Source organism: Prionailurus bengalensis, chromosome B3 (genome assembly GCF_016509475.1).
Source record: "Prionailurus bengalensis isolate Pbe53 chromosome B3, Fcat_Pben_1.1_paternal_pri, whole genome shotgun sequence".
In the NCBI taxonomy this organism is placed as follows: Eukaryota; Metazoa; Chordata; class Mammalia; order Carnivora; family Felidae; genus Prionailurus; species Prionailurus bengalensis.
The window spans coordinates 53,370,997-53,397,406 of record NC_057355.1 but is presented as its reverse complement, the minus strand read 5'-3'; the positions used below and the strand labels follow the sequence as shown (position 1 = coordinate 53,397,406).

The 26,410-nt window shown below is 44.8% G+C and overlaps 1 protein-coding gene across 1 annotated transcript in view; it reads right to left on the bottom strand.

Moving 5' to 3' along the window:
• Window positions 1-860: 860 nt before the first annotated feature.
• Window positions 861-26,410, bottom strand: part of TNFAIP8L3 (TNF alpha induced protein 8 like 3) — a 36,566-nt gene continuing 11,016 nt past the window's right edge. The window contains exon 2 of the mRNA XM_043555431.1: window positions 861-2,360. Within this exon, the coding sequence (XP_043411366.1) occupies window positions 1,798-2,360 (563 nt within the window). The 3' untranslated portion in view covers window positions 861-1,797. The remainder of the gene's footprint in view (window positions 2,361-26,410) is intronic.

Genomic DNA, 26,410 nt, shown 5'->3' with positions numbered 1-26,410 from the left:
TGTGCACAGGGCATCATCGTTCAGTCCTCAGGTCTGTGAGGAGGGGCTGGGGGCTGACTTAACTGTTCCCTTTTCCCTACTAAACACCCTTCCTATGAGCTAATTTTGAGTGCTGGCAGCTGAAGAACTTAACTGATGGTTTGCATTGATGTTGACACAGGAGCCAGTTGAGGCTGAGTGGCCACTGTAGGTTCACAGGATGCCATTTCACATCCTCAAACCATCTCTGGATGGGCTGAGCCATGGGCTGAGCTAATGTCTTTTTATAATATCATCAGGTATAAGAAGCAGAGCAGCATGGGAGGTGATGCAGGAAGACCAAGTCTCCTAAAGTGGTGTCCTGCAGACAACATGAGAAGGCAGTAAATACACTGTCCTGAGATTTGTTAACAATTGATGAAAATGTCAGAAGCCACAGTGTGAAAGTGAGGCTGGGAGACGCTCAGAGAAGGTGGTTGGTCACATGTCCATGAGCAGCTGCCTGCACCCTCACCCTTCCTGCCTCCCACACTGCCCCTTAGGGTCTGAGTGCAGAGTTCTTGCTCTTCGTTGTCTGCCTTTAAATCCCATTCTTCTTTTTAAAGAGAGAGAGAGAGAGAGAGAGAGAGAGAGGGAATGTGTGCAAGAATGCGAGTGAGTGCACACAGGGGAGGGGCAGAGAGAGAATCTTAAGCAGGCTGCATGCCCAGCATGGACCCCAACATGGAGCACGATCCCAGCACCCTGGGATCATGACCTGAGCCAAAATCAAGAGTCCGACACTTAACTGACTGAACCACCCAGGTGCCCCTCAATCCCATTATTCTTAACACTGCATCTAATTCCAAGGTATTTTATTTTTGAATCACAACTCCAAAACCTCTTGTTTGAAGGGTTTCAATTTATTAACGAACCAAAGAAAATAGCACAATGTGTCTGTGAAAGGCCAAGAGAGATGGATAGGGGTTCGTGCTGCCCAGCTCTCCTGTGCTGCTGGGATAAACCCTCCCACACCTCACAGTGGCCCCTGGGAGGGAGAGGCCTCTCCCACAAGGAGCACACTTCCCTGCTCCTGCATTATGAGTGAGAAACTCTCCATACCCCCACCCTGCTGGAAAGATTCCCTCTGCAGGATCATAAACCTACATCTAAGACCTAAAAAACACAACTCTTGGAAAACATTTTTCCAATTTGCAGCTACACTTTTTCACACCTGTGTATTCATCTGTGTTTGAAACAGCACATCTAGAGACAGACTGTAAACCCGGCCCACTAGATACCATTATTCTTTTCTTCTCTTCTGCTTAGTAGTCTAGATCCAGGTTGATCCCTTTCACACTCCAGAGAGAAAATAATAAGAGCTTACGTTAGAGTTTTTAAAAGCGGGAACATACATTGTCTCATTTGAACCTCACAGCAGTCCTGGGAGGTAGGCAGGAGGGCATTGTGGTTCCAGGATCCCGAGGATGGTTGTACTGGTGAAGCTGGGAACCAAATCCACGTCCTCCAACTCCTGGTCCAGGGCTTCTTCCACTCCACCAAGATGCACTGAGCTCACCTTGAGGAGCATAGCAGCCTTCTGCCTAGAACAAATGAAATGTCCTTTGGGTTGGCGAACAAGGTGATTTGAAGAACAGACCTCGTCAGTGAGCTCAGGGGATAAACACACCTGAGTGCAATCTGGCATCAATATCAGATGGGCGAATAGGACAGAACATGGGCATCTTCGACAAGGGTTTCCGGGTTTCTTTTTTCTAACCTGGACCACATTGGGTACTAGAACTGGAACTCAGCAAAGTCCAGGAGGAGAGAAGGCATTCAGAGGACTTTCTCATCTAGCAGTTTATTGATTCCTTCACAAATTCTCTTGAGGTTGGGCCTACAGTCTCCATCCAGACTATAAAGGGTAGAGAGGAACTCCACGTCGGCAAAGTGGTTGAAGACGTGGTTGATGCGCCCATGGGTCCTGGGTGTCAGGTGTCGCTGCACCAGTTCATGCACCAGGTCCTTGCACTCATGCAGAAGCTTGGAGAGCACGTTCCTATCAAAGGTGTACTCCACCTCATAGAAGCTGACGATCGTCATGGCCGTCTGGTTCAGCTTCTTCCTGAGCTTCTCCACGATAACAACCTCCTCCTGGCTGAACTGGTTGTGCCGGTAGAGGATTCCAATTTTGATTGCCACCTTGATCAAGTCTTTCATGATCTTGTGGGCTTCCTTCTTGCTGTGGGTGTGCTCTTTAGTGACTTTGTAGAGCTCATCAAAGATCTCACTGCTGGTGTCATCGATCAACATGTTTGCCATAGTTTTGCTGGCTATTTTGCTCAGGATCTTCTTCTGAGCTTGAAGGGCAAGGCTCTTTGCACTAAAAACATCAGGACCTATAGTAAGGAAAGAAAGAAAAGTTATAGAAATATGAGAACCATCAGTGTCTTCTACAAGTGAAACACACGAATATGTTCCTAGGGCAAAGACTCATGCCTTTTATACCCCACAACTCCCTAATCAAACCCCACCAAAGGCTGGGATCCCTCCACCGTCCTCTCCACATGACACGCTTATTTACCCTCTCGAGCCTTCTATCTTGCACTCTTCCCTCTCTGGAAGTGGTTTCCTTTTGTCCAGACCAAATAGCACATTAAAAAAAATTTTTTTTAATATTCATTTTTGAGAGTGAGAGAGACAGAGTGTGAGTGGGGGAGGGGCAGAGAGCGAGGGAGACACAGAATCTGAAGCACAGAGCCTGACGTGGGGCTTGAACTCATGGACCATGAGATCAGGACCTGAGCTGAAGTTGGACTCTTAACTGACTGAGCCACCCAGGCACCCGAAATCGCACCTTTTTAGACCTACTTCATGCATAACGCCTTCCTGACCCTATTAGCTCACAGAGAACTAACCAGTTGTGCAAATTACTGTTTAATGACAAGAATGTAGCACTGATGCCAACACCATTCCCAGGGAAGACATGGGCAGTTGATCATGGCAGTCTTTTTGACTGAGTCTCAGAATCTATTTTTTGAGTCTATGGTGTATTTTTTTCATGTTTGGTATCTTGGAAATTGGTATGTGTCTTACAGTCACTGTTGCCAGGTGGCACTTGTGCTGTGGTTGTCATTATATGCGCATCAATTTGCACAGTAGGAGCCAGAGATTTGGGAGAAGTCAAGAGTACTCGAAGGAATATTGCCTCTCCAACGCTCTCCGTTGGCATAGGGAACAGAAGGACGCTGCGTGAGAAACACATGCACTGACCACAGCAGGTCAAAGATACTTCAGATGAGCAGTACCCTGAATGTGAAGCAGCTTAGAAAAACCAAAGCCAATTTATTTCTCTCTTATGTTCTACTTCATGAGTGAACAAGAGTAATATATGTTAAAAATAACACTTGTCTAAGCAAGTCCAAAAAGAATCTTTCAAGAAGTATAAAATTTCTGAATAAAAAGAAAGCAGTCATTCACAATTTAATTGGCAGCATATTTTTCTTTCTTAAGAGCACATAAAACAACATCTTACAATTCACAGTGTCTTAGATTTGATAAAATACTCCATGAAGTCACCTATTAGCTAGAGCTGACGTTTGAAACCCGCTGGCCATTACTCTGCAGTATGTATGCCTGTCTTCCCAAGGAGATTCAAGTTGCCTAAGGACTGAGACAGTGTCTCCCACAGCACCTAGTTCAGTTCTGGGCACAGGGATGAAATGGTGTCTGCTAAGTAAAATACAGAGAAACACTGCAGAAGAGTAAGGAAGCAGTAAAATACAGTGCAAATTTATACTTAAAAAAACAGTTTTCCTTTGAGAATTGAGGACCTTTATAGGATCCAGAGAGATTTTATCCAGCATTCTGTGGCCACATGTAAGTGACAGATACGATAGGCAAAGCGGACAGACAGATGGCCACACATGCCATGTTCTGAAATCTTTGCCTGTCCGCCCCATCTCATATTCCACACCCTCTGCCCACCCTGGACTCGTTTTCTCAGTGGACAGTGATTAATACCTGTGATTAATGCTCAGGTCTCACAGACACTCAATAAACACTCCAACACAATTCAGACAAGGCTTGTGTGCACTTCCTGCACCCACATGGCCCCCTCACAACTGGCCCAGCCTTGCTCCCTCGGTCCTGGGTCCTTCCGAGACAGCTATGTCTGCTCTCAGGCTTCTAGATGCGGGCCCTGAGGGGCATGGCCTGGAGTGGGGTTGCTGTGGCAGGATCATCAGCAGTAAGTAGTAGGTACCATGGGCTTCCTACAGCTCAGGAAGCTCTCTCCCTAAAGTTTGAAACTGTAGAGTCTTCAAGCAACTTCACAGTCAAGTGACCCTGACGTGGGTGGGCTTTTCCCTTTAGTCTAGGTACAAAGGGAACAAACAGCTTCTCTCTTTTTTTTTTTTTAAATGTTTATTTATTTTTGAGACAGAGGGAGACAGAACATGAGTTGGGGAGGGGCATAGAGAGAGGGAGACACAGAATCTGAAATAGGCTCTGGGCTCTGAGCTGTCAGCACAGAGCCCGATGTGGGGCTCAAACCCACGAACCGTGAGATCATGACCTGAGCTGAAGTCAGATGCTTAACCGACTGAGCCACCCAGGCGCCCCCAAACAGCATCTCTTGACTATTCTTTACCATGAGAAAGCCCAGACTGCCTGATTTATGCCCTCCTAGAGTTTGTCATAAAAAATATTCCTACCCAGTCTGACCACCTACTAGGGTCACCAGACCTTTGTGTGAATAGTTCAGTGAATAGTTCACTATTCACTTTGTGTGAATAGTGTGAATAACCTGTTCCCCAAAACACCAATTTGTATTCCAAGGACAAATATATGTTTTTAAAATTTATTTACTTTGTGAGGGTGGGAAGGGCAGAGGGAGAGAGAGAGAGAATCCCAAGCAGGCTCTACACTCAGCATGGAGCCCAACTTGGGTCTCAATCCCATGACCATGAGATCATGACCCGAGCTGAAACCAAGAGTCAAGGCACTCACCGACTAAGCCACCCAGGCGCCACCCCCCAAAGACAAACATTTACAAGTATTAAGAATGTTCAGGAGATTGTGCTGTATGCTTTGAAGTCAATCCCACAGCAGAGGCTTAAAGACTTTTGAGTAGTGGCCCTGTCACTAAAATAAGTGTATGCCTCCTCAGGTGATTATTCTGAAGGGAACAATGGAATTTAGAAGGACCTCTTCTAGAATATAAAAAAATGAGTCATTTCTTTATAGATACAGCTCCTAAAAGCTGCCTGAGAATAAGAGTAGCAAGAGACTCTTTAGAAATGCAGCAAACTTGGGCGCTTGGGTGGCTCACTTGGTTCAGTGTCCCACTCTTGATTTCGGCTCAGGTCATGATCTCATGGGTGTGGGACTGAGCCCTGAGTCGGGCTCTGTGCTTGCAGCTTGGAGCCTGCTTGGGATTCTCTCTCTCTCTCTCTCTCTCTCTCTCTCTCTGCCCCTCCTCCCCTCTCAAAATAAATAAACATTAAAAATAAGAAAAGAAAAGAAATGCAGCAAGCATGTACCCACACAGAAGCGGCAGATCAAATACATGCATGTCCACCAGAATGTGAGCTCTGTGCGAGCAGGGACGGGTGTCGAAGCCCTACTGTATGCCTAGTGCCTCACACACTGATGGCACCTGGCAGGTCCTGGTGGCAGGAAGGGAGCACTGGTTGGCTCTGTGCCAGACGCTTCATGGTTTTAACTCTGTTGGGTGAAGCTGGCATTTTAACCAAGGCTCCTCTGCGAGCCTGATTCCAAACACTGCTCTTTCCCCTGCCAGCATTCCCAACATTTTTCTCTAGACCAGTAGCTGCCACCGTTTTTGCTCATATATTCCCTTAAGGGTTTTGAAAAACTACGTACCTCCTTGCATATGTAACTTTGCAGCCATATTTTTCACCTTAAGTTTAAATAGTTATAATTTGTTAATAGACATGATTTCTATATAAGAGTGATATTTAAAATTAGCCTGCTATATCATTCTTTTAAATATGTCCAACATAACATAAACACTGGCAGTGATAGGACATTATTGTCCATTTTAGTGTGACAGGAGCAAGCTCTTCTTTAGAAACGTTACATTGTTCTTTTTTTCCCTTTGAAACTATCTCTTTTCCATGACACCCAGAGAACTTTAACTTAATATGTTTTAATGCTTGAAAGTGTTTTATTTGATCAATTCATCATAATTCTCTACAGTCAAAGGATGCATACAAATTGAAATTTTAAATTAAAAGATGATTCTGGTAACCATAAATCTCCAAGCCTCAAAGCATTTCCTCTGGAGTGAGTTATTTCATTTTAGCATACAATATGAAATATTAAAATGTTGACAAATACTAAATGTAAAAGGAAAATTTTTATTGGAAATGCAGCTTCAAATGAGATGGGTAGGGGGCAGGTTATGGCGTCTTGCTTCAAAGAGGCATCGCCAACCCCAGAGTTTCACATCATCCCTGTGTCTGACCAGGGAGGTTTTGCACCCAGGGCAATATACTGTCCTGATATGATTCTTAATGGCTGTGGCCTCTGATGAAAACAGCAGAAAGAAGACAGGTTCACCCTGCCTTGACCTCATGTTGTTTGTCAGGCAGGTAAGTGTAGAAAAGAGTATGTACTGAAATGAGGAAGAGGAATTGGATCTATAAATCAATTTCCTCAAAACTGTCCTCATCTGCATATCACATGGAAAGTCTCTGGACTCTCGGCGGTATGCACAACCAGATTGAATTCTCCCCTTCTGTGACAGCAGCTGCATTCCATGAGATGATAAGTGCTCTTTGGGAGTAAAGAGCTTCTTTCTTGATCAAGTAAGTGTGGACAGGACTGGGTCAGGCAATGCTAAAAGATTCTTTTCCTGTGAGACTTAACAATATTCCTTTAACACATGAAGGTGTTTTCAACTCTCTGAGAACGCTGGGTGTGGTAGGCAGAACAATGACCCTCCAGCTGCCAAAGGTGTCCACATCTCAGTCCCTGGAACCTGAGAATATGTTACCTTACCCAGCAAGAGAGATTGTGCAGATGTATTGAAGTTAAGGATTTGGGGATGGAGAAATTACACTGGATCATCCAGTGAGCCTGATATAATCACAAGGGTCTTTTCTTTTTAAAAAGTGTTTGTTTATTTTTGAGAGAGAGAGACAGACAGAGCACAAGTGGGGGAGGGGCAGAGAAAGAGAGGGAGACACAGAATCTGAAGCAGGCTCCAGGCTCCGAGCTGTCAGCACAGAGCCCAATGTGGGGCTTGAACCCACGAACCATTAGATCATGACCTGAGCTGAAGTCAGACGATTAACTGATTGAGCCACCCAGGCGCCCATAATCACAAGGGTCTTTCAAAGTGAAAGAGGGAGGCAGGACAGAGTGGGCCAGAGAACGGGATTTGATGATGGAAGTAGAGGGTCAGAGTGACGTGATCGCTTGCTTTTAAGATGAAGGAGGGAGCCACCAGCCGAGGAATGTGGCTGCCTTCTAGAGGCTGGAAAAGAAAAGGGAACAGAATCTCCCCTCGAGCCTCTAGGAAAAAAAAAAAAATGCAGCTCTGCTGATACACTGATTTTTAGTCCTGTAAAACCTACTTAGAGATTTCTGATCTCTAGATATGGAAGATGATAAATTTGTGTTGCTTTAAGCCACTGTTTGTGGTAGTTTGTTTTGTTACTGCGGCAGTGACTCAGGTGGATAAAAGTGATGTAGCAATTCCCAGTTTTATTTGGTCAGAATTTATTTGGTCAGAATTCTTTCTGTCTTTTGAGTAGAGGGACCAACTGCTCTGACTTGTCAGGATTGAGGGGTTTCCCTTACAGCTGATTTTCAGGCTAGAACGAGAAAAGTGCCAGGCACATTGGGACAAGTTGGTCACCCTATTCCGTTTTTTGTTTTTGTTTTTTAATTTTTAAATGTTTATTTATTTTTGAGGGAGAGAGAGAGCACGAGCAGGGAAGGGGCAGAGAGAGAGAGAGGGAGACACAGAATCTGAAGCAGGCTCCAGACTCTGAACTGTCAGCACAGAGCTTGACACGGGGCTCAAACTCACAGACTGCGAGACCATGATCTGAGCTGGAGTTGGACACTCAACCAACTGAGCCACCCAGGCGCCTTAGTCACCCTAGTCCTAAACCACTAGTGATGCATATATCATGGAGTTAAAAATTGAACAAAGAAGTAACAAAGAAAAACTGCAGAGGGTGGCAGAATATGAGACCTACCTACCATTTAAAATGCTATAAATTTTGTGTACAGGTAAATTGTACACATTCATGTTGCCACATTGACCGATTTACTGTGCCTCTCTACTTGCTTTTTAATTCTGTAGTCAACCTTAACCCTTTTTTGTTCATTCTGGGCAAAGTCCCTTTTGTCCTCTGGTTTCTCTGCAGTTATTGAGTGCTTACTCTTAGTTCGTCTGTATATGAAATCCCCCCAAAATATGGTCCTGCAGGGATGTGAGATGTAGACAAATGAAACAAAATATGAAAACATGTGAAATAGCCCAAAATGGCATGAGTGAGGAGAAAGCTAAAGGTGGACTTGACTGTGGCTGGATGGGGATGGCTACAATGTTACAAAGTGGTTTCTAAAGTCATAGATACAGGCCAGCAATTTCCCCCAAATCATAAAGTCTTTGGGTGTTTTTCCTGGTAAGTTTTCAGCCATCTCTATTGTGTAAGAATGTGTTATTTACCTACAAGGGGATTTAGTGTAGAAGCTTCCATGGGGAGGGCTCAGGAGGGTCAGAGGTATAGCATCTCTGAAGGCTTAAATATCAAGAGTCTACAGCAGGGGAACCCAAGGGCTATGGATCATCAATATAACCAGGAAAGCTTTAAGAAAAAACAACAATAAGTAGATTCTCACACTCTAGCCCAGACTGTCAGTATGAAGATCTTTAGGAGACGGCTGGTAATCACAAGCTCCTTAAGTGACTCTGACATGCTGCCTCTAAGACCCACGAAACACAACATGCCCCAGCATGTATCCTACAGAACACTAGTCCTGAGAGGCGCTCTGGTAAAGAAGGGTCTGTGGCCAGTTACAATGAGTTCGCGGATGACCATATATTATGGCTGGCTCTTAAAGATTTGCCATACCAAATAGCTTATTAAAGGCTTTGAGAAGTCCCACAGTAAAGACACCTGTGTAGTTTTATTTAGTCCACCACTTCTCAAACTTACTGAACCTTACGAAATTTGTGTGTACACACACACACACACACACACACACACAGTCTTGTGGCATATATTATGAGAAATGCTGGGGTAGTATTGAGAGAAAAAAAAATAAGACACTCTGGTCAACTTTTACATCTCCCAGGGGATCTGCCTGGCAGGGGTGAGGAGACCCCACTGTTTCCATCATGTGTGCCTGATTAAAGGGAGGGTGTGTGCACTAGGGAAACCTGGGGGAGGCGGTCTTATTCAGAAGACTTCTGCACATAGAAATGTTGGGGTTGCTTCCTTCCATCCATCCTTCTGTCTCAACCTTCAGCAGGCGGACTGTGTTGGTGATGTATCAGGGAGGAACGCTGTAGGCTGAGAGGAAGCGTGTGAGTTTTGGAAGTCAAGGTCAGGAAGGCACTTGGATATCTGGGGAAACAGTCCTGATCAGTGGACACATATTTACTTTGGGGCAACACTAAGAGATCTAGATTAGGTCTTGACGAAAACCGTCCTCTCATTGCTGTGTACAAGCCTTTGGAAGGCTCTTTTGGCCAGGGGTAATTCTCTTAACAATGTTTGTAAAAACGTTCCCATTCCCCAGTCATGAAGGGTAATGACTTGTTTACAACACCTCAGGATCTCTGAGAATGGAGACAAAAATGTGATTATGCAGCTACTATATAGCTTACTTGACTGGCACAATGAGACAAGACTGAGGAAGCTGCAAAATTGATCCCTGTAGAATAGACAGGGGCTTCCTTCCCCTGATGGGGAAGCTCAGGTAAAAGCAATGTGAAGTCAGTGCTCTGAGAGTAAGCACCCTTAGAATATTTACAAGGAAAGGAAAAGTATCAGAACTATGTGGGGAGAGTGGTGTGACAATGGTAGTTAGCGAACAGTTTGGAGAGAGTAAGCAAAAGATAATTTAAGTGGGTCCTTCACTAAATGGAAAAGTGCTGGGGCTGGTGTCCATTGATGCTTCTATAAATGATGTTCTGCCATAGTACAAGTGATGTTTCCACATTTCTAGACAATGCTAAGCTCTCCCAGATGGTGAAATGCCGAACTGGTGGTGATAAATAGCAGGAAGATCTTACCAAGTTGGGTGAGTGGGCAGAAAGGAGGCAGATGAACTTCAGCATAGGAAGAGCAGGTAGTACATTTTGGGAAAAATAAAATAAATGATGGTTATGAGGGATGAAGTGCTCTGAGCATCCTCAACCCAGCACGTGGTGAGGTACAGAGGGGCTGGGAGCAGACTCATCTCTTCTCTCCTTACTCTCGGGACTCTGACTCCTCTACTTCCACTTAAGGAGTGTGTGGAAAACTTGGATTCGAGTATGGATAGTTGTATCAACTTTGTAAGATTAGAAATTCTCTGCCATAGCCAGTGCTCACAGTATCACTTCACTTCTGTAAACAGCCTAAGATGATGGCCAGTAGGACAGGTAGCTAGAGTAGAAGAGTGGAGATGGTGCCCAGAGCAAAACAATCTGTGGTGCTTAATAAGTACCATCTATCAAGGCAGGAGACCCAGAGTACAAGGAAAGTGGGAGGGGTCTTCAGGGTATGTGGAAGTGTAAGCAGAGGGTGAGGAGTGGTAATCCAAATTCCTGGCAATCACTTACACTTAACTGTTGGGAAAGAAGTTCAAGCAAGCCTCCTTGAGATGGAGCTGCCTCGCAAACTACTTGAACTTTTGTGATGAGCACCTGTCTTTCTGCTCACCTGCATACACGCCCAGAAAGGCTGATTGGACTGGTCGTGTCCTTCAGTATTGATAAAGGGCCAGGAGCCAGGGGGGGAAGTGATACCCTCGCCTCTCCCTACTTGCTTCTTTTTTCTCTGTGTGAATGATGAGGAGGGGGCTGGCTGTGGGGGTGAGGTGGTCTGAAGGATGGGATATCCATGATGATGACAAAACACCTACTAGGGAAGACGCTGCCTCTGCTTTAGTTCTTGCTTGTCCCTATGTTGCTATGGGGACAAAACTATTAAGCAACCTTAAGTAGAGTTTTGAAATGTGAACCTAACAGAGTTACGGTTTCCAGGAAGATTAATTGAGTTGTTGCATCTCCAGTGGAGTCAACCTAGAAAACATTTTCCTTCCCTTGTATAAAACTGTGGCTTGTACACTGCTGGAATATTAAAAACATGACACTGGAGAAGGTACAATGAAATGCGATTATTGAATGATGGTGGGGCCTTTGAGTTAGAGACAAGCAAAAACCTCGATCCTCCCATCTCTCCACAGAGAAATGATCAAAGCTTAGAAGCTCGTGAAAAAATGCCTTTGTTGGTCTGATCCCTTTCATACTTCAGTGAGGTAGCATTCTTGAGGCTTAAAGAAGATATTTTGGGATATTTTAAAAGGCATCACAGTAAAACTTGGATGGCCTGGGAGGGTCAGGAATGCAGTTTTTCTGACTGCAGTTCAGTCTAGCACACTCTTGAGCCTTCTTCAGGACTGGGTCTCCCCAACCCCCCAAGAGAGCCACCACGCCTTGAGCACATGTCTCCTGAGCTCACCTCTGTGGCTGAGACCTGAGGTCCCCCAATTTCCACCACCTGCAGTAAGAAGCAAGCAGCTCGTGGGTCCTACAGGGGGGTCACCATGACACAGACAGCAGCAGGGTCTGCCAGGCAACACTCCAGGGTGTGCAAAATGAAGCCATTAGAAGCTCTATTTCTGTCTCCTTTTTTTTAAAGCTTATTTATTTATTTTGAGAGAGAGAGAGAGAGAGAGAGAGAGAGAGAGAGACAGTGCAAATGTGGGAGGGGCAGAGAGAAAGAGAGGAGAGAAAGAGAATCCTAACCAGGTTCTGCACTGCCAGCCCAGGGCCTGATGCAGGGCTCAAACCCTTCAACTGCGAGATCGTGACCTGAGCTGAAGTTGGATGCTGAGCTGACTGAGCCACCCAGGCGTCCCTGTCTCCTGTTTCCTTAGAAGTTAAGCTTTACTAAAACTTAACATATAGGCTGACCGTGCAACCCACCGGTGTGTGGCATTCTAAGGGAAGTGGGGAAAGTCCCCCATCCAGGGTTTGGGGGTATTTAGTGCATCTCTCACTTGTTTATTCCCTTTCAAAAGTTTTGATTTATTTCAGCATTTGTTTATGTGTGCTTTAAACAGACTCAGTGATTATATTATTTAGTTCTAACTAAACCCTCACAAAATGGACCAGTGATTTCAAAAGATTCCTGTGAGAAACAAAACTGAGGACTGAAGACAATACGCTAATCATTGCCAGCATAAGTGAATGGCAAGGAAATGGCGGGGCTGACGATTATCCTCATCGTAAGAGCTTTTCCGTAGCCAAATTAAGGTAAAAGTAATGATCTAATCAGATCTGAAAAGAAATGAGCCATAAAAATTTCACAAATTTTAATAAGATGATTTGAAATATGGATTTCAAACACTTTTACTTGTGTTGAGATATTCCCCAAGGTAGTAGGAAGCCATGGCAATTAGCAAGACAGTTAAATGCACTGTAATTTTGATTTTAGCTTGTCCTTTGTGATGGCAGGGGGGGCAATAAGGAACAGCATGGATGACTGCCGGGGGGCAGGGATGAGTCAAGGATGACGCTGAGTGCTTCTTCTAGCTTAGGAAACCAGGTGGGGGAGGTGGCATTAAGGCACCACCAACTGCAACAGGCATCTAGGAGCTGGTGGGGAGGATTAATTCAGCATGCTGTTCCAGGTGCCCAAGGAGCCTCTGTCTGGGTGGAGATGGTCACAGGAGCCTACCCAGTGGGCACCTCACACCAACCTGTCCTACCCTGAACTTCCCATCTTCCCACCCAAACTTTACCCCTTTCCATAGAGCAAGAGATGGTGATAAGACTCATCTTCCCTAAAGAATTTGCCAATTAGAGATCCTCAGAGATAAACAGGTTCTTCCTCGAAAATGCAGGAGCTGGTTAAAGCATAGTCTCTATTCACAGCTTGCTGGGAATCACTTTAGTCAGAGCCACACTGCCTCCCTCCTAGGGATTCTCTCTCTCCTCTTTGGACCCACTACCACACTGCCCCTCCTCTTAAATGAAAAATGAGGGTAGGAAGTGAGGGGCAGGTTTGGGCATTGCAGGACTGGGATGGAGGGTGGAAGGGAGAAGGATGGAGTTGCCAGAGAAGGGCGTGCAGAGGAGGGGGTACTGCTTTAGCCAGGTGTTCTGCCTCCGGCTCAGGCTTGGTGGCCTCGGAAATCTTCCCTTTGGCTCAGGCCTGGGAGCGGGCACAGAATTTTGGCTTTGCCCTTAGTGGCTGCTCATTCCTAGAAATTCATTCCTCCAGTGGTTAGAAATGACTTGAGTGTTTTGGGGGGACCAGGCATGATGAATCTTCCCAACTGGACTGGATATTCCAGGATGCTGTGCAAGGACATACAAAAGCAGTGGCAGTCAGAACAGGACACTCCTTATAGGAAAGCCGATCCTGATTGCTGCAATACCTTGCATTGAATAATTACTCTTTAAAAGCAGCATTTGATCATCTTTAAGAAGACCAGGTTTTCTTCATTTTGAAAAATTCCTGGGCTTTGAAATAAGTTACTGTTCCAAGTAAGGTGAAGAGCGATTGGCAGGGTCAGCTGTGAGGCTCAACGGCTCATGATCTCATTTTGTCTTAGACCCTTACGATCTCCCATTCATCAGCACCAAGCACGTACTAGGTCCTCACAAGAGTTCTGCAAGAGAAGGACTGTGAGTCCCATCTTGTAGATGAGAATCTGAGCCACAGCAGGTTTAAGTAATTCACTCAAGGCTATGGGGCTAGTAAGTAGCAGAATTGCAGCTGGACCCAAGTTCAAGTCAACTCCAGACAAAGCCTGCAATCTTTCCCTTCTGGTATCTGCTTTCAGAAAATCATCCTTGACTCCCTAACATCTGTGATTTCTTCTCACTTAGTTGAGACATTAAATAGGCTTCAATTTAAATCCCCATCTAGCAAGGAGATTTACATTTCATCATTGTTTTTAAATACAAAAAAGCCATTCTTATTCCATGATACAACACCACATATTCATCAAAACTTGAAGATAGATGTAGCTTTCATTTTTAGAGGGGATTCTATATATTTCACCAGTTACATATTGATTTTGTTTTTCATATTGATTTTTCAGCCAGCTCTGAAAAGTGAATGAGTGATGATTTTACTTACCAGAGCTAACTGAAGCAGATACGTGTGAAGTCACTGGGGGCTGAATCATCTCCAACTCCACAGGTTAATTTTGGAGATCTGAGAGATATTTTTGTCTTACTGCAGTTAGAAGAGCAACCATCACTAAAAACATCTACTTACACGGTTTCTTTCAACAAAGCTTATTCATCCCCTCCCCCACTCTCCCCTGCATCTAATAAGTAACTAGTGTTTCTCCGAATGGTAGATCGTATTCAGGCACAATAATAGAGTCCACTTCTGTAGTGCTTTATGCACACTAACTCATCATATCCTCGTGACAGCTCTATGAGCACGCACTAATCATCATCATCACCATCATCATCATCATCATCATCATCATCATCATCGGTGGCAGCATTTTATATCCAAGGAATCCACAGCAGAGAGAAATTAAACAGCTTCCTAAATACCATTTAGGAAGAAGCAAAGCAGGATTCGAACCTGGAAGGCTGCCCCAGAGTCCTGTGCTTCAACCCACCACACTAAACTGCCAGTCACGAGTGACAAATATCAATTAGTTTAAATGTTTTTTGAATTATTACCCACTTGAAAATGGAAATTAAGGGTTTTTTCCCCTCAGAATTTTTAAAAAAGCCATGACACATTTCAAGTATATAGACAAAATAGAATATAACAAACTCTACTCATGTGGCCACTACCCAGATGGAACAAATCTCAGTATTTTGTCCTAGGAGACAGAGCAAGGTAAAAAGCCCTCTTTGTTTTCAGCTCCCTTTTTCCCACTTCTATCTCCACAGACCTAATTGCACTTGAGAAGCTGATGTGTCTTTGTCTCAACCCCGTTTTTATAGTTTTGCCTCACGAGTATGCACGTATCACTGGGATATTGTTTAGAGTGTTATTTATTTATTTTTTTAATGTTTATTTTAAGAAAGAGTGTGCATGGGGCGAGCAGAGGGAAAGAGAGAGAAAGAGGGAGGGAGAGAGGATCCCAACCAGGCTCCTTGCTGTCAGCACACAGCCTGACGTGGGGCTCGAACTCACCAACTGTGAGATCACGACTGGAGCCCAAATCAAGAGTCAGACGCTGAACTGCTTAACTGACTGAGCCACCCAGTGCCCCTGTTTAGAATGTTTTTAAACTTCAGATAAAGGTGTCATACCACACACATTTTTCTGCAATTCTTCCTTTAACAACATGCTTTCAAAATCATTCGAATTTAGTTATTTAGTTGCTTATTATGTAAATATACTATGCATCCACGTTTCCTGATCATGAACATTTAAGTTCTTTCCACTTTCTGCAAAGCAAGAAAGGTCCACAGACCTGTCTCTGCACACAGACAATAGTCTCCTGGGTCCTACATCTAGAACATGGCTGCCAGCTCCTGTGCCAGAGGCCGCGGGTGCTACCCAGCAAGACTGCACTAATTTTCACTCTCAGCAGCAGCGTCTGATTTCCCGTGGTTCCATTTCCTCATCAACACTTCAAATAGCCCACCTTTTAATTTTCTGCCAACCTGATAGGTTCAAAATAGTATCTTGTTTTAACATATATTTCTCTGAGTGCCAGTGAAATTCAATGTATTTGTGTGTGTGTGTACTGAGCATTCAGATCTTTCCTCTGTAATTGCGTATTCATAGAATTTGCTAACTTTGCCCCCTCCCCCAGTTGGATTGTATGGTTTTTTTCTAGCTAATCTGTAGGAGCTTTTACTGTGCTACACATTCTAATCTTCTGCTGATCGCATGAGTTGCAGCTATCTCCTTCCAGTCTGTAGTATTATGTTTTAACTTTATTTGTGGTGTCTTTAGTCATACAGAAGTTAAAATTTTTAACATAGTCAAATCTACGAATGTCTTCCTTTATTGTTAGTGGTTTTCAAATCTCATTTTAAGAAATCCTTTTCTGCCATGAGGTGGGAAGTGAGTCTCATATATTTTCCAGGAGTTTTAAGGTTTTGCTTTCCACATTTAGATCTTTCATCCATTTAGAATTTATTGTGTATACTGCATGAGGTACTTTTTCTCCTCACAATTTATTTAATTTATTGAATACTTTATCCTTGTCCTACTGATCTGTTAGGCCACCTCTTCCTTATCAACTTTGCATGGGTCTGTGTCTTTTACTCTGTTCTACCGATCTATTTCAGTACTGGCACCACACCATATTAATTATTGAAACTCATAATAAGCCTTTTAAAAAATGTTTATTTATTTTGAGAGTGGTGGGGAGGGGAGGAGAGAGAGAGAGAATCCCCTGCTTGCAGGCTCTGCACTGTCAGCACAGAGCCCACCCAAGGGCTTGATCTCACAAATAGTGAGATCTCATTTTATTCTTCTTGGAAATTGTCTTGACTGTTCTTGGGATCATTTGACCAAATGCCTTGAACACCCTGTATTAATCTAGGGCAAATTGGTATCTTTATGGTATCAAACCTCCCATCGATTAACATGGTATATAACATGATATATCTCACCATTCAGTCAGATCTTCTGTGTCCTTCAATAATGGCTTAGAGTCATTTCCATAAGGCCCTTGCATATAGTTTTGGTTGCTACTGTAAGTATAATTTTTTTCTATTATAGTTTCTAAACGGTTATTAGTGATATATAGGAACCCAACTGATTCCTGTATATTTCTCTCCAAATTGAGAAATTTTGCTGAGTTCTATAATTAGTTCTAATAGATTTTGTAGCAGATCAGCTTTTTTTCTATGAACAACTACATTGCCTGCACAAAATGATCATTTTCTTCTACTTCCCATTTCTTTTTCTTGCCTTGTTGCACTGGGAGCCTCCAGGGCAATGCTATGTGGCATCCCTCGCTTGTTCCTGACTAACACAACTGACTCTAAAATTTTCCCACCACATAATATCTCTGCTGTGGGTTTTTGATGGATACCACTTACCGAATTAAGGAATCTTCCTTCTGTTCCTGTTTTGCTAAGGCTTTGTCTGAAGGTAGAAACACGCATCTAATTTAATCAAATACTTTCTTTGTCCCTGTTGTGAAGGGGTGGCTCACTCCTTCACATGTATGGCTCTGCCTTAGCCCAACTGGCTGAAGACAGGCAGGTGAGAGCCTAACAGTACCAGAAATTAAGTTGGCTCTCCCTGGGGTGGTGCCCTGACCCCAGCTGCCCTGGTCCTCTGTGCCCACAGCCGAGGCCAATGGATCTGTGCCCAGGTGGAAGAGGCACAGCGACAGTTTGTTCCTGCTGAAGGTCTCCTCTCACCCAGAGTCCCAGGCCAACACTCACATCCTTCCAGGAAGGGGGGTCCTCGTACCCAATTCCAGTGTCATCTTTTCCCAGGGCTGCATTAGGATTGGCACCGTGTGATTCCACAACTGATGCTCAGAGGACCTGGATATCCTTACAACCAGGGCAGCATCTGCCATGTAGAAATTGCTCAGTAAGTCTGTAGATGAATAGCTGAATGCATGATTCAGCGGGCTCTTTCTCATCCTTTGAGGCCCAGATTCTATCTGTTCAGGATACATACAAGGTGCAGATTCAGGAAGTACACGCTGAACTGAATGCACTCAAGCACCTCCCGAACTCAGCACGAGGTCAATGCCTTGCATTTCACATGGAGTTGCTGCCTGGCCCCCTGGGTTCTGCCTGTCTGCACCCCTCCATGCAGCAGTATCTCCTGGAGTCCCAGATGTGCCACCACCACCATCCCCACGCCCTTAGTGTTCAATTCCAGCAGGAACCCTCTCTCCACAGCAGCAGCACCCATCCCTGCCACCACCCCCGGAGCCTCCCCATTCATGTCCCTTCACGCTCACCAGCTATTTTAATGCTTTGGGAGCTGTTGGGGATCAGAATAGCATAGGCCACGTCTGTCTCTCTGGGTGATCCTCTCTCTGTCTCTGCTGGCAGCTCCCAAACTGTTCACCGCAGCAGGCGCTTAAAACCCAGGCTCAGGCCAGCACACTGCCAACAAGGACACCGGCAGGGTGCCGCATTCAGAGCCCTGGGAGGATGCCAACTTGGTAATATGTGAAATTAGTAAACAGACTGATGCAATAAAAATGTCTGCCTTTGGAATTCTTCAATTTTTGGAGTGCAGATACAAAACCTAAAACGTCAAAAAAAAAATATATCAGGCAATAAAATGGAACAAACTCCAGCCAATACTGGAAAAAAATAAACAAAATATGTCCTGAGACAGTGGGCATGTAAGCCTAAAGGGAAGAGACTCTTCGAAGGTGCTATAATTAGATTAATACAGCAACACATGAACCCTCAGCTTAGTGAGTTTATAGTAAGTAAGTAAGTAAGTAAATAAATAAATAAATAAATAAACAAATAAATAAATAGATGGTTAGCTGTATTAGAGAGGTTGGAACATATGAGAGAGAAGAAACCAGAAGGTACTTCTGGATGGGAGATGATTTGGTAGATAGCACTATGCCTTGCTCAGTGTTCTACTTAATTTTTTTTTTAGTGAAATATAAATTTTGTACAATGACATTTTTGGATTTCAGTCAATTTGGAAGTGGAACAATAGGAAAGGGGCACATATAGCACTTATAGTACCCCTTACACATACTCTGTAGTAACTGTGGTTTTTATTTTGTTGTTGTTGTTGTTCATGGATTTGAGATCTGACACCTGAGTCAGGCCACATTTTGGATATCCACTGGTGCCATGGCCATCTCTGGCCAAGGGGAATGACAGTGTTGGGGAATGTAGTTGGGAGATGGGAGGGGAGATGGCAGATGTCTCACTCACCCGCAAGGACCCTGAGGTTGGACTCCCGAGCTCTGCTGGGACCCCTACTCAGATGGAATCACTGTGAGCTGAGAGAGTCCCACTCACATCGCTCAAGAATAGAACTAGCTGTGGAGACTGTGTTCCTGGAAGTTACACATAAATATATCTTTCTCTGAGACTTCCTGTTTTTATTTTTAAAGATTTTTAAAAATGTTTTTTATTTATTTTGAGAGAGGAAGGGAGAGAGAGTAGGGGAGGAGCAGAGAGAGGGGGAGAGAGAGAATCCCAAGCAGGCTGTGTTCCAGTCAGCGCAGAGCCTGATGTAGGGGCTCCATCTCACAAACCGTGAGATCATAACCTGAGCCAAAATCAAAAGCTGGACGCTTAACTGATTGGGTACCCAGGCTGAGACTTCCTTTCTAAATTACACTTTCCCTGTACTTGTCTCAAAGGCAGTAAATGTCTCCAAATTTCATGACAACAGAAGACAGCACCACCAAAAGGTGTAAACCTTTTCAAATCAAGTCACCTGGTGCAGGCACTCCAAGATGCTGACAATGGCTGACCCGTGGAGTCAGGTTGCCAGAGCTGTGGCCATGGGGTCCCTCCCCAAATACAGGGAAAACTTCCTGTCCCCAGCCACTGTGGGGGCAGCAGGGTGTGGAGGAGACAGCCAGGCTCCCAGGCTGCCTGCTGTCCCTAATGTACTCTCTGTGTCCATGGGCTCAAGTGTTTACCCTCCTGGTTTCTTGATGTGTTAAGTGGGGGAGCTGGACTAGATGATTCTGCTAATTTGTTTTATATTCTCAACTTAATAGTATCTTCTTCAGAATCAGAAACTGAGTTTTTAAATCCATAAAAGAACAGCACTGGGCGTATATGAGATACCCATAGGATGGATTATCAGCCTTCCTTCTCTCACACTGATTCCCCTCCACCCACAGAACTCTCTCCCAGCTCTGTAACTGTCTGCTACAGCAGTGGAACACCTCCTGCTCTTCCCTCCTTGAAAAAACCTGGGGCACTGACTTTCAGAGCCTCCAGTTTCCTTTTTGGTGGCTTCCCTCCAAAATGCCCCCTCCACCAGTTTCCTGGGGCCCTTGCCTCCTCTGTCAGAACCTCAGCCTGAGCTCACCACAGAGCAGGCGGTCAGCAGACTCGCCCCAGGGCCTCTCCCCATGCTGGCCTCAGCGCCCACAAACCGAGCTGCAGACTGCCAGCCCCAGCAGGCCGCCCTGTGCTGACACAGCTGTATGTGGGAGCTGTGCCCAAAACCCCAGGGCCAGTTTTTCCCGTGAGGCCTCACATCCCTGTCATCCACCTCTCTGTCCCAAAGAGAAAGTGGCTCATCCTTGCCCCAGTCCCACACATGCTCTCTGCTTCTTCTACTCAGATGCAAACACAGCCTGCTGCTCTCCCTATTACCCCCCCAACACTGAACATCCCTTCTATCCAGAACAACCCCGCCCCCCTGCCCTGCAAACAGGGCCTATTCAAGGGCCTCCCACCTGCTTCACTTGTCTGTTCACTGCAAATCCCAGGACAGGGGACCTGGACTCCTGTGTACGCGGTGGTGTCCCTGGCACATAGTAGGAGCTCAATGATAAATTTAAACCTCAAAAAACCCATAGAGACCAGTCAGTCCAGGAAGTGATGTCACGGGGGAAGGCAAAGGACAGACTCTTTACCATGGCATGCCTGCTTGCTTAGCGGAGGGTCTATCTTCTATTCACCTCTCCAGCTTCTTCCTCTAAAAACTCTGAGTTCCTGACTCCAGGCCACACACGTCTCAGCTGTAACAAGCTCTATCATTCCTGGGTCCCTCTCTGTGCCTCTGCACGTTTCGTTCCCTGGTGCTTGGACATCTGCTCCTGCCTCACCCCATCTCCCCTGATTCCTAGTCAACCTCCCGGGCTCCCCGAAGGACTTCTTTTTTTAATTTATTTTTTTAAATTTATATTCAAGTTATTTAGCATATGGTGCAACAATGATTTCAGGAGTAGATTCCTTAAGGCCCCTTAGCCATTTAGACCATCCCCCCTCCCACAACCCCTCCAGTAACCCTCTGTTTGTTCTCCATATTTAAGAGTCTCTTACGTTCCCCGTTCCCCGAAGGACTTCTGACCTCTGAGCACCTGTCCCTGCAATCATGTATCCTTTTAGTATATTATTGCTGTGTAGAGCCATCATACACCAGCTGTATGAATGACTTTATTTATCACCAGTGTGTGAACTGCTGAGGGCAGGAATCATGATGTATTCATCCCAACGGCTCCAGCCAGGGATTGAAATGCAGAGAGTGTTCATTGCATGAATCAATGGCTATCAGTCTTGACATTTTATTGAAATGTACTCACCCTAATGTCAGGAACAATAATGATAATCAGAACTAACATGGCCCCAGGACACTGAAGCCTACTTCCTCCAGCCAGGGGCTTGAGGTTACCCCCACTGTGCCTTTTTCCCACCTGGGCATGGTTGCCAGGACATCACTCCTTGGGCTGACCAAGTCACTTTTTCTTTTTCTTATTTTAAAAATCTATTTTCAAAGTGATTATAGGTACATTATTTTACTTTTTTAAGTTTATTTATTTGAGAGACAGAGTACACTCAAACAGGGGAAGGGCAGAGAAAGAGGGAGGGGGAGAGAGGGAAAGAAGGACAGAGGGAGGGAGAGAGAATCCCAAGCAGGCTCTGCACTATCAGTGCAAAGCCTGACATGGGGCTCCATCTCATGAACTGTGAGATCATGACCTGAGCCCAAATCAAGAGCCAGATGCTCAACCGACTGAGTCACCCAGGCACCCCTTGGGTACACTACTTTATTTTATTTTATTTTAATTTTTTAATGCTTTATTTATTTATTTATTTATTTATTTATTTTTAAAAATTTTTTTTTTCAACGTTTATTTATTTTTGGGACAGAGAGAGACAGAGCATGAACGGGGGAGGGGCAGAGAGAGAGGGAGACTCAGATTCGGAAACAGGCTCCAGGCTCTGAGCCATCAGCCCAGAGCCTGACGCCGGGCTCGAACTCATGGACCGCGAGATCGTGACCTGGCTGAAGCCGGACGCCTAACCGACTGCGCCACCCAGGCGCCCCTGCTTTATTTATTTTTTAAGGAGAGAGAGAGAGAGAGAGACAGAGCATGAGCGGGGGAGGAGCAGAGAGAGAGGAGACAGTATTCGTAGCAGGCTCCAGGCTCTAAGCTGTCAGCACAGAGCCCAATGCGGGGCTCAGACTCACGAACCGCGAGATCATGACCTGAGCCGAAGTTAGACACTTAACTGACTGAGCCACCCAGGCACCCCTGGGTACACTATTTTAAAAGTCAGGTCATTCTACGGCTTCTACAAAATGCAGCATCCTCTGGCCCACCTCTGATGCTGGCTCTTTAGACCCCAAATACTTCAAACTATTTTAGCTGTTCCAACTAATAATTACGTCTTTATATTTAAATTACATGCTTATCCTGTTAGCCCTTAACTTTATTTGCTTTTAACTTCCTATTTTGGAAAGTGATAAATTAACTCTCTTCTCCATTCATTTCTCCTTCCACTTTCCCATTTAGTTCTATTATAATATTTGGCTAACTCTAACTTCAGTGATTTACATTACCATGCTCATGGTGAAAAAACCATTCATAGCTGAGTCATGTATGTTCTATCACTTCCATGACTGTATTTCCTTTCTTATTCATCTTGTTTTCTCAGAAGTTAAAAACTGCCTTGTTCTTCTTTGGTTAGTTTTCTATCTGCCTAGCCCTAATTCACTCCCAAAGTTCCTAACAGAATACAGAGTTCTCAGTAGGTTCTGACACCTCAACCAAACTTTCACTTTAATTTTCCTTCTTGGAGACTCTTCTGGGAGCTTTCTGTGCCCTGGCTCAACTCTGGGCACATTTCCCTCTAAGCCTGCTCCAGGCTGTCACCCGGTACTCCCTCCAATCCTTCATTCCTTCTCTCCTGTGTCCATCTCCTGTTTTTGGATCTCATGGCTTCTTCTTTCTTACTCCCATTTCAGTGGAATACTTTGTCTAATACAGGCACTAGCAAACTACCTGAAAGGGCCAGAGAATAAAGGGCCAAAACGCAAAGCAGATCTGGACACTTATATAACCATTTAAATGCAACCATTAAAAAAGATAAAAATGCTCATGGGCCACTCAAAATCAGCTGGCAGGTGGACTTGGCCTGGGGGCCTCAGTGGGCTGACTCCTGATCCAGCAGCAACCTAAAGAAGGGAACACAGTAAGGTAATTGTCTGGAAACATGTCTTATGGTGACTTTATTCCACCCAACACACTTGACTGATGGTTGCAGTTCAGAACTCTACCTGGAAAATCATTTGCCTTGAGAATTCAAAGTCACTGTACTACTGTTGTTCAGCTCTTAGTGTTACTACTCAGGAAACTAGTCCATTGGCAAAAGCCTGGCTTTTCTCTCTGGAAGCTGTTAAGATCTGGAAGCTGCTTTATGACCAGTCATGGCCACAGGTCTCAGAGTTTCCACTGCCTTAGTCCCTCCAATGCCCAGGACGACTTGTGAGGTGAGTGGGAGAGAAGCACCTGGGTGGGAGAGGCTTCAGGGAAGGGAAGCATCAAGGATGAGGCAGAAATCTGGGGCCGGGGAGAGGTCAGAAGGAGGACTTGCTTCTGGGCAGGAGGTAAGAGGTCAGGATGCCCCTGCTAGGGAGCCAGCTTTTCTCAAAGTTTTGGACTCTTTAAGTGGGGCTCCCCTCCAGGTGAAGAGGCCCAAGCAGGCTGGGGCGGCCATGACTGGCAGACTTGTTGCAGGCCAAGTGACTCAAGAGACAGGCCATTTTTTGTGGCCCCTGCCACATGTCCTGACTTCCTGATGACCTGACCAGCTGCTCTTAGTCCTTGCCAGCCTCCATCCTGCCTTAAGACAGTCTGGGCCCTAATTATCACCAACCTTTATCCCCTTCAGACTTTGCTCAGACTCCAGTCACTCTCGTTGGGTTATGACAACTTGGCAGAGCTATTTTTATGTGAAAAAAACCTTTTTTTTTTTAACAAAAATGAAACACACAAAAGCAAGGATGGCTGGAACTAGACATCTTCATCTCACCATGACCTTCAGCCCATCACTGACCTCCCTCTGGGGGTGAATGGAAAGCCCAGTGTGAGGCTGTTTTCTCTAAAATGCCTGTTTTCTCATAAATGCCCGTTTTTTTCTAAGAATTCATTTCCTATCTTGATTATTCTGCCTTTTTTCAAGATTTTTAAAATTTATTTTTGAGAGAGAAATTGAGCATGTGCACACGTGCACACACACACATACACACGAGGGGGAGGGGCAGAGAGACAGAGGACAGAGGATCCCAAGAGAGCTCCGCTGACAGGCTGACAGCAGCCAGCCCCATGCAGGGCTTGAACTCATGAGCCATGAGATCACGACCTGAGCTGAAGTCTGACGATCAACTGACTGAGCCACCCAGGCGCCCTGTTATTCTGCCTTTCATATTCTCTGATCTCTCTTTCAAAAATCATGGTGGTCATATTCATTCACTTGCAAATGATAAGAAGGAGGTATGGTTGCACACACTGCTGGTCAGCAAGCAATGGTGAGGCCGTGTTTAGGAGCCAAAATGGCTGAGTGAGCAAGCTCATCCAGCATGTCCATTTGGTCTGAGAGGCTCTGGTGCCCTGGGGCAGACTGCAGGCCTCAAATCTGTGAGCTCATTACCCACTCTGGTGGTCTACATTTCCTCTTCATGGCATGAGGGCTCACAAGGCCCAGGCTGGGTGGGCTCAGAGGGGACAGTGTGATGTGGGACAGGCACCAGGGAGAGGGGAAAGCCAAAGACGGGGCAAAAGGTGAGCAGGAAGAGGGCTGAGGAAAGAAGCCTAGAACGTACCCCCATCAGGAGGAGCCATGAGAAGGACTCATGGAGGACTGGTCTGAGGAAGAAAGAGGATCACAGGAAGGAAGAGAAGGAAGAAGATGGAATGACCTGAGACAAAACTGCAAGAAAGCCCAAAGGATGAGCAGTGGACTAGCCACTGGATCTCACTTAAAAGCAACAATCAAGTGAGATCAAACTTCCCTCTGAAAGTTATGCATATTCACGGCAGAAATATCTGGAAGAAGAGTACAAGGAAGGAAATTATAATTACCTAGAAACTCATTATATAGAATGGTTAATTCTATTCCAGCCTTAAAATGTTAAAATAAAGTTTATGTGTATGACTGAATGTAAGGGAGTCCCCTCCCCTTCTCTCTATAAAAAGGGTGTGTGTGTGTATGCATATGTATGTATAGGGGTGTGTGTGTATATGTGTATGTATACATGTATGTAGCACAATTGAGATAATAGATTGAGATAATAGATTACCAAGCTTTCTTTATACATTATAATGCAAACTATTTATTATATGCTCTCCAAATTAATTTTTAACAGCTGAATAATATCCCACTGTGTGGAAATGTGATCATGTATTTAATCGTTCAATAGCTATTTGAATAGTTTGTTTAGGTTGAATATGTAGGTTTGTTGCTGCCCCTTTTTTGGGGGTTGGTAGTTTGCAATAGTGAAAATTCACCACTCAGTGTAATCTGAGAACAATACCTGCTTTATCCATGTCCTGGTTTTGCCATGGGATCATGTGTACAGGATATTTAATTGTTCTTATGACTTTACAGTTGTTTTACTCTGATCGACTTGGTGGCTGAGGAGGCCACAGAAGAGCTGGGAAAAGCTGAGGGGGGTAAAGTACTGGTCTGGGTGTGGAGGTGCTGAGCCAAAAGGTCTGCTGGCCTCTCCAGAGGCCCTGAAAGGTGGGATTCTTGCTTGGGAGAGAGGACTGGGCTAGAAGGCAGCTTTGGGAATATTTGGCTTTGTGCTGAAAGAGTGGGTGTTCTCTCTCATATGAAAGTGTATTGTCAGGAGAGACCAGGCCAAGGCCTCAGCCTGAGGGGACACAGGTAGGAAAAGAGCATTAATGAGGGAAGCAGGAGGACCAGTGGAGGAAGGGTGCAGGAAACAGGTTTATATACAGTCAGAGAAGTCAAAAGGAAAGAGAAAGTCAAGAAATTGTTGTTGAATTCCCATTGGACACTCCTCTGGGCTCTCTAAAAGTTGACTCTGTGTTGACTGAGCTCTGCCCACCTTGTTTCACTGAGACTAAATTATGAAGTTAAATCCTAACGGTAGAGAAGCTAACACAGATGAACTAATTTCTGTTTCCTTAAAAAAACAATCAATGTAAACAAAGATGAAAAACAATTGGAGAACTAGAGGTCAATAAATCTATCCCTGAAGCTGACAGCTGTTAAACTCAGGGTAAATTAACCTTTGCAATTATCACTGGGCATCTATAAAACCTGCTAAATATCTTTTGGGTATTAAGGAATATAAAAATCTTCTGAGGG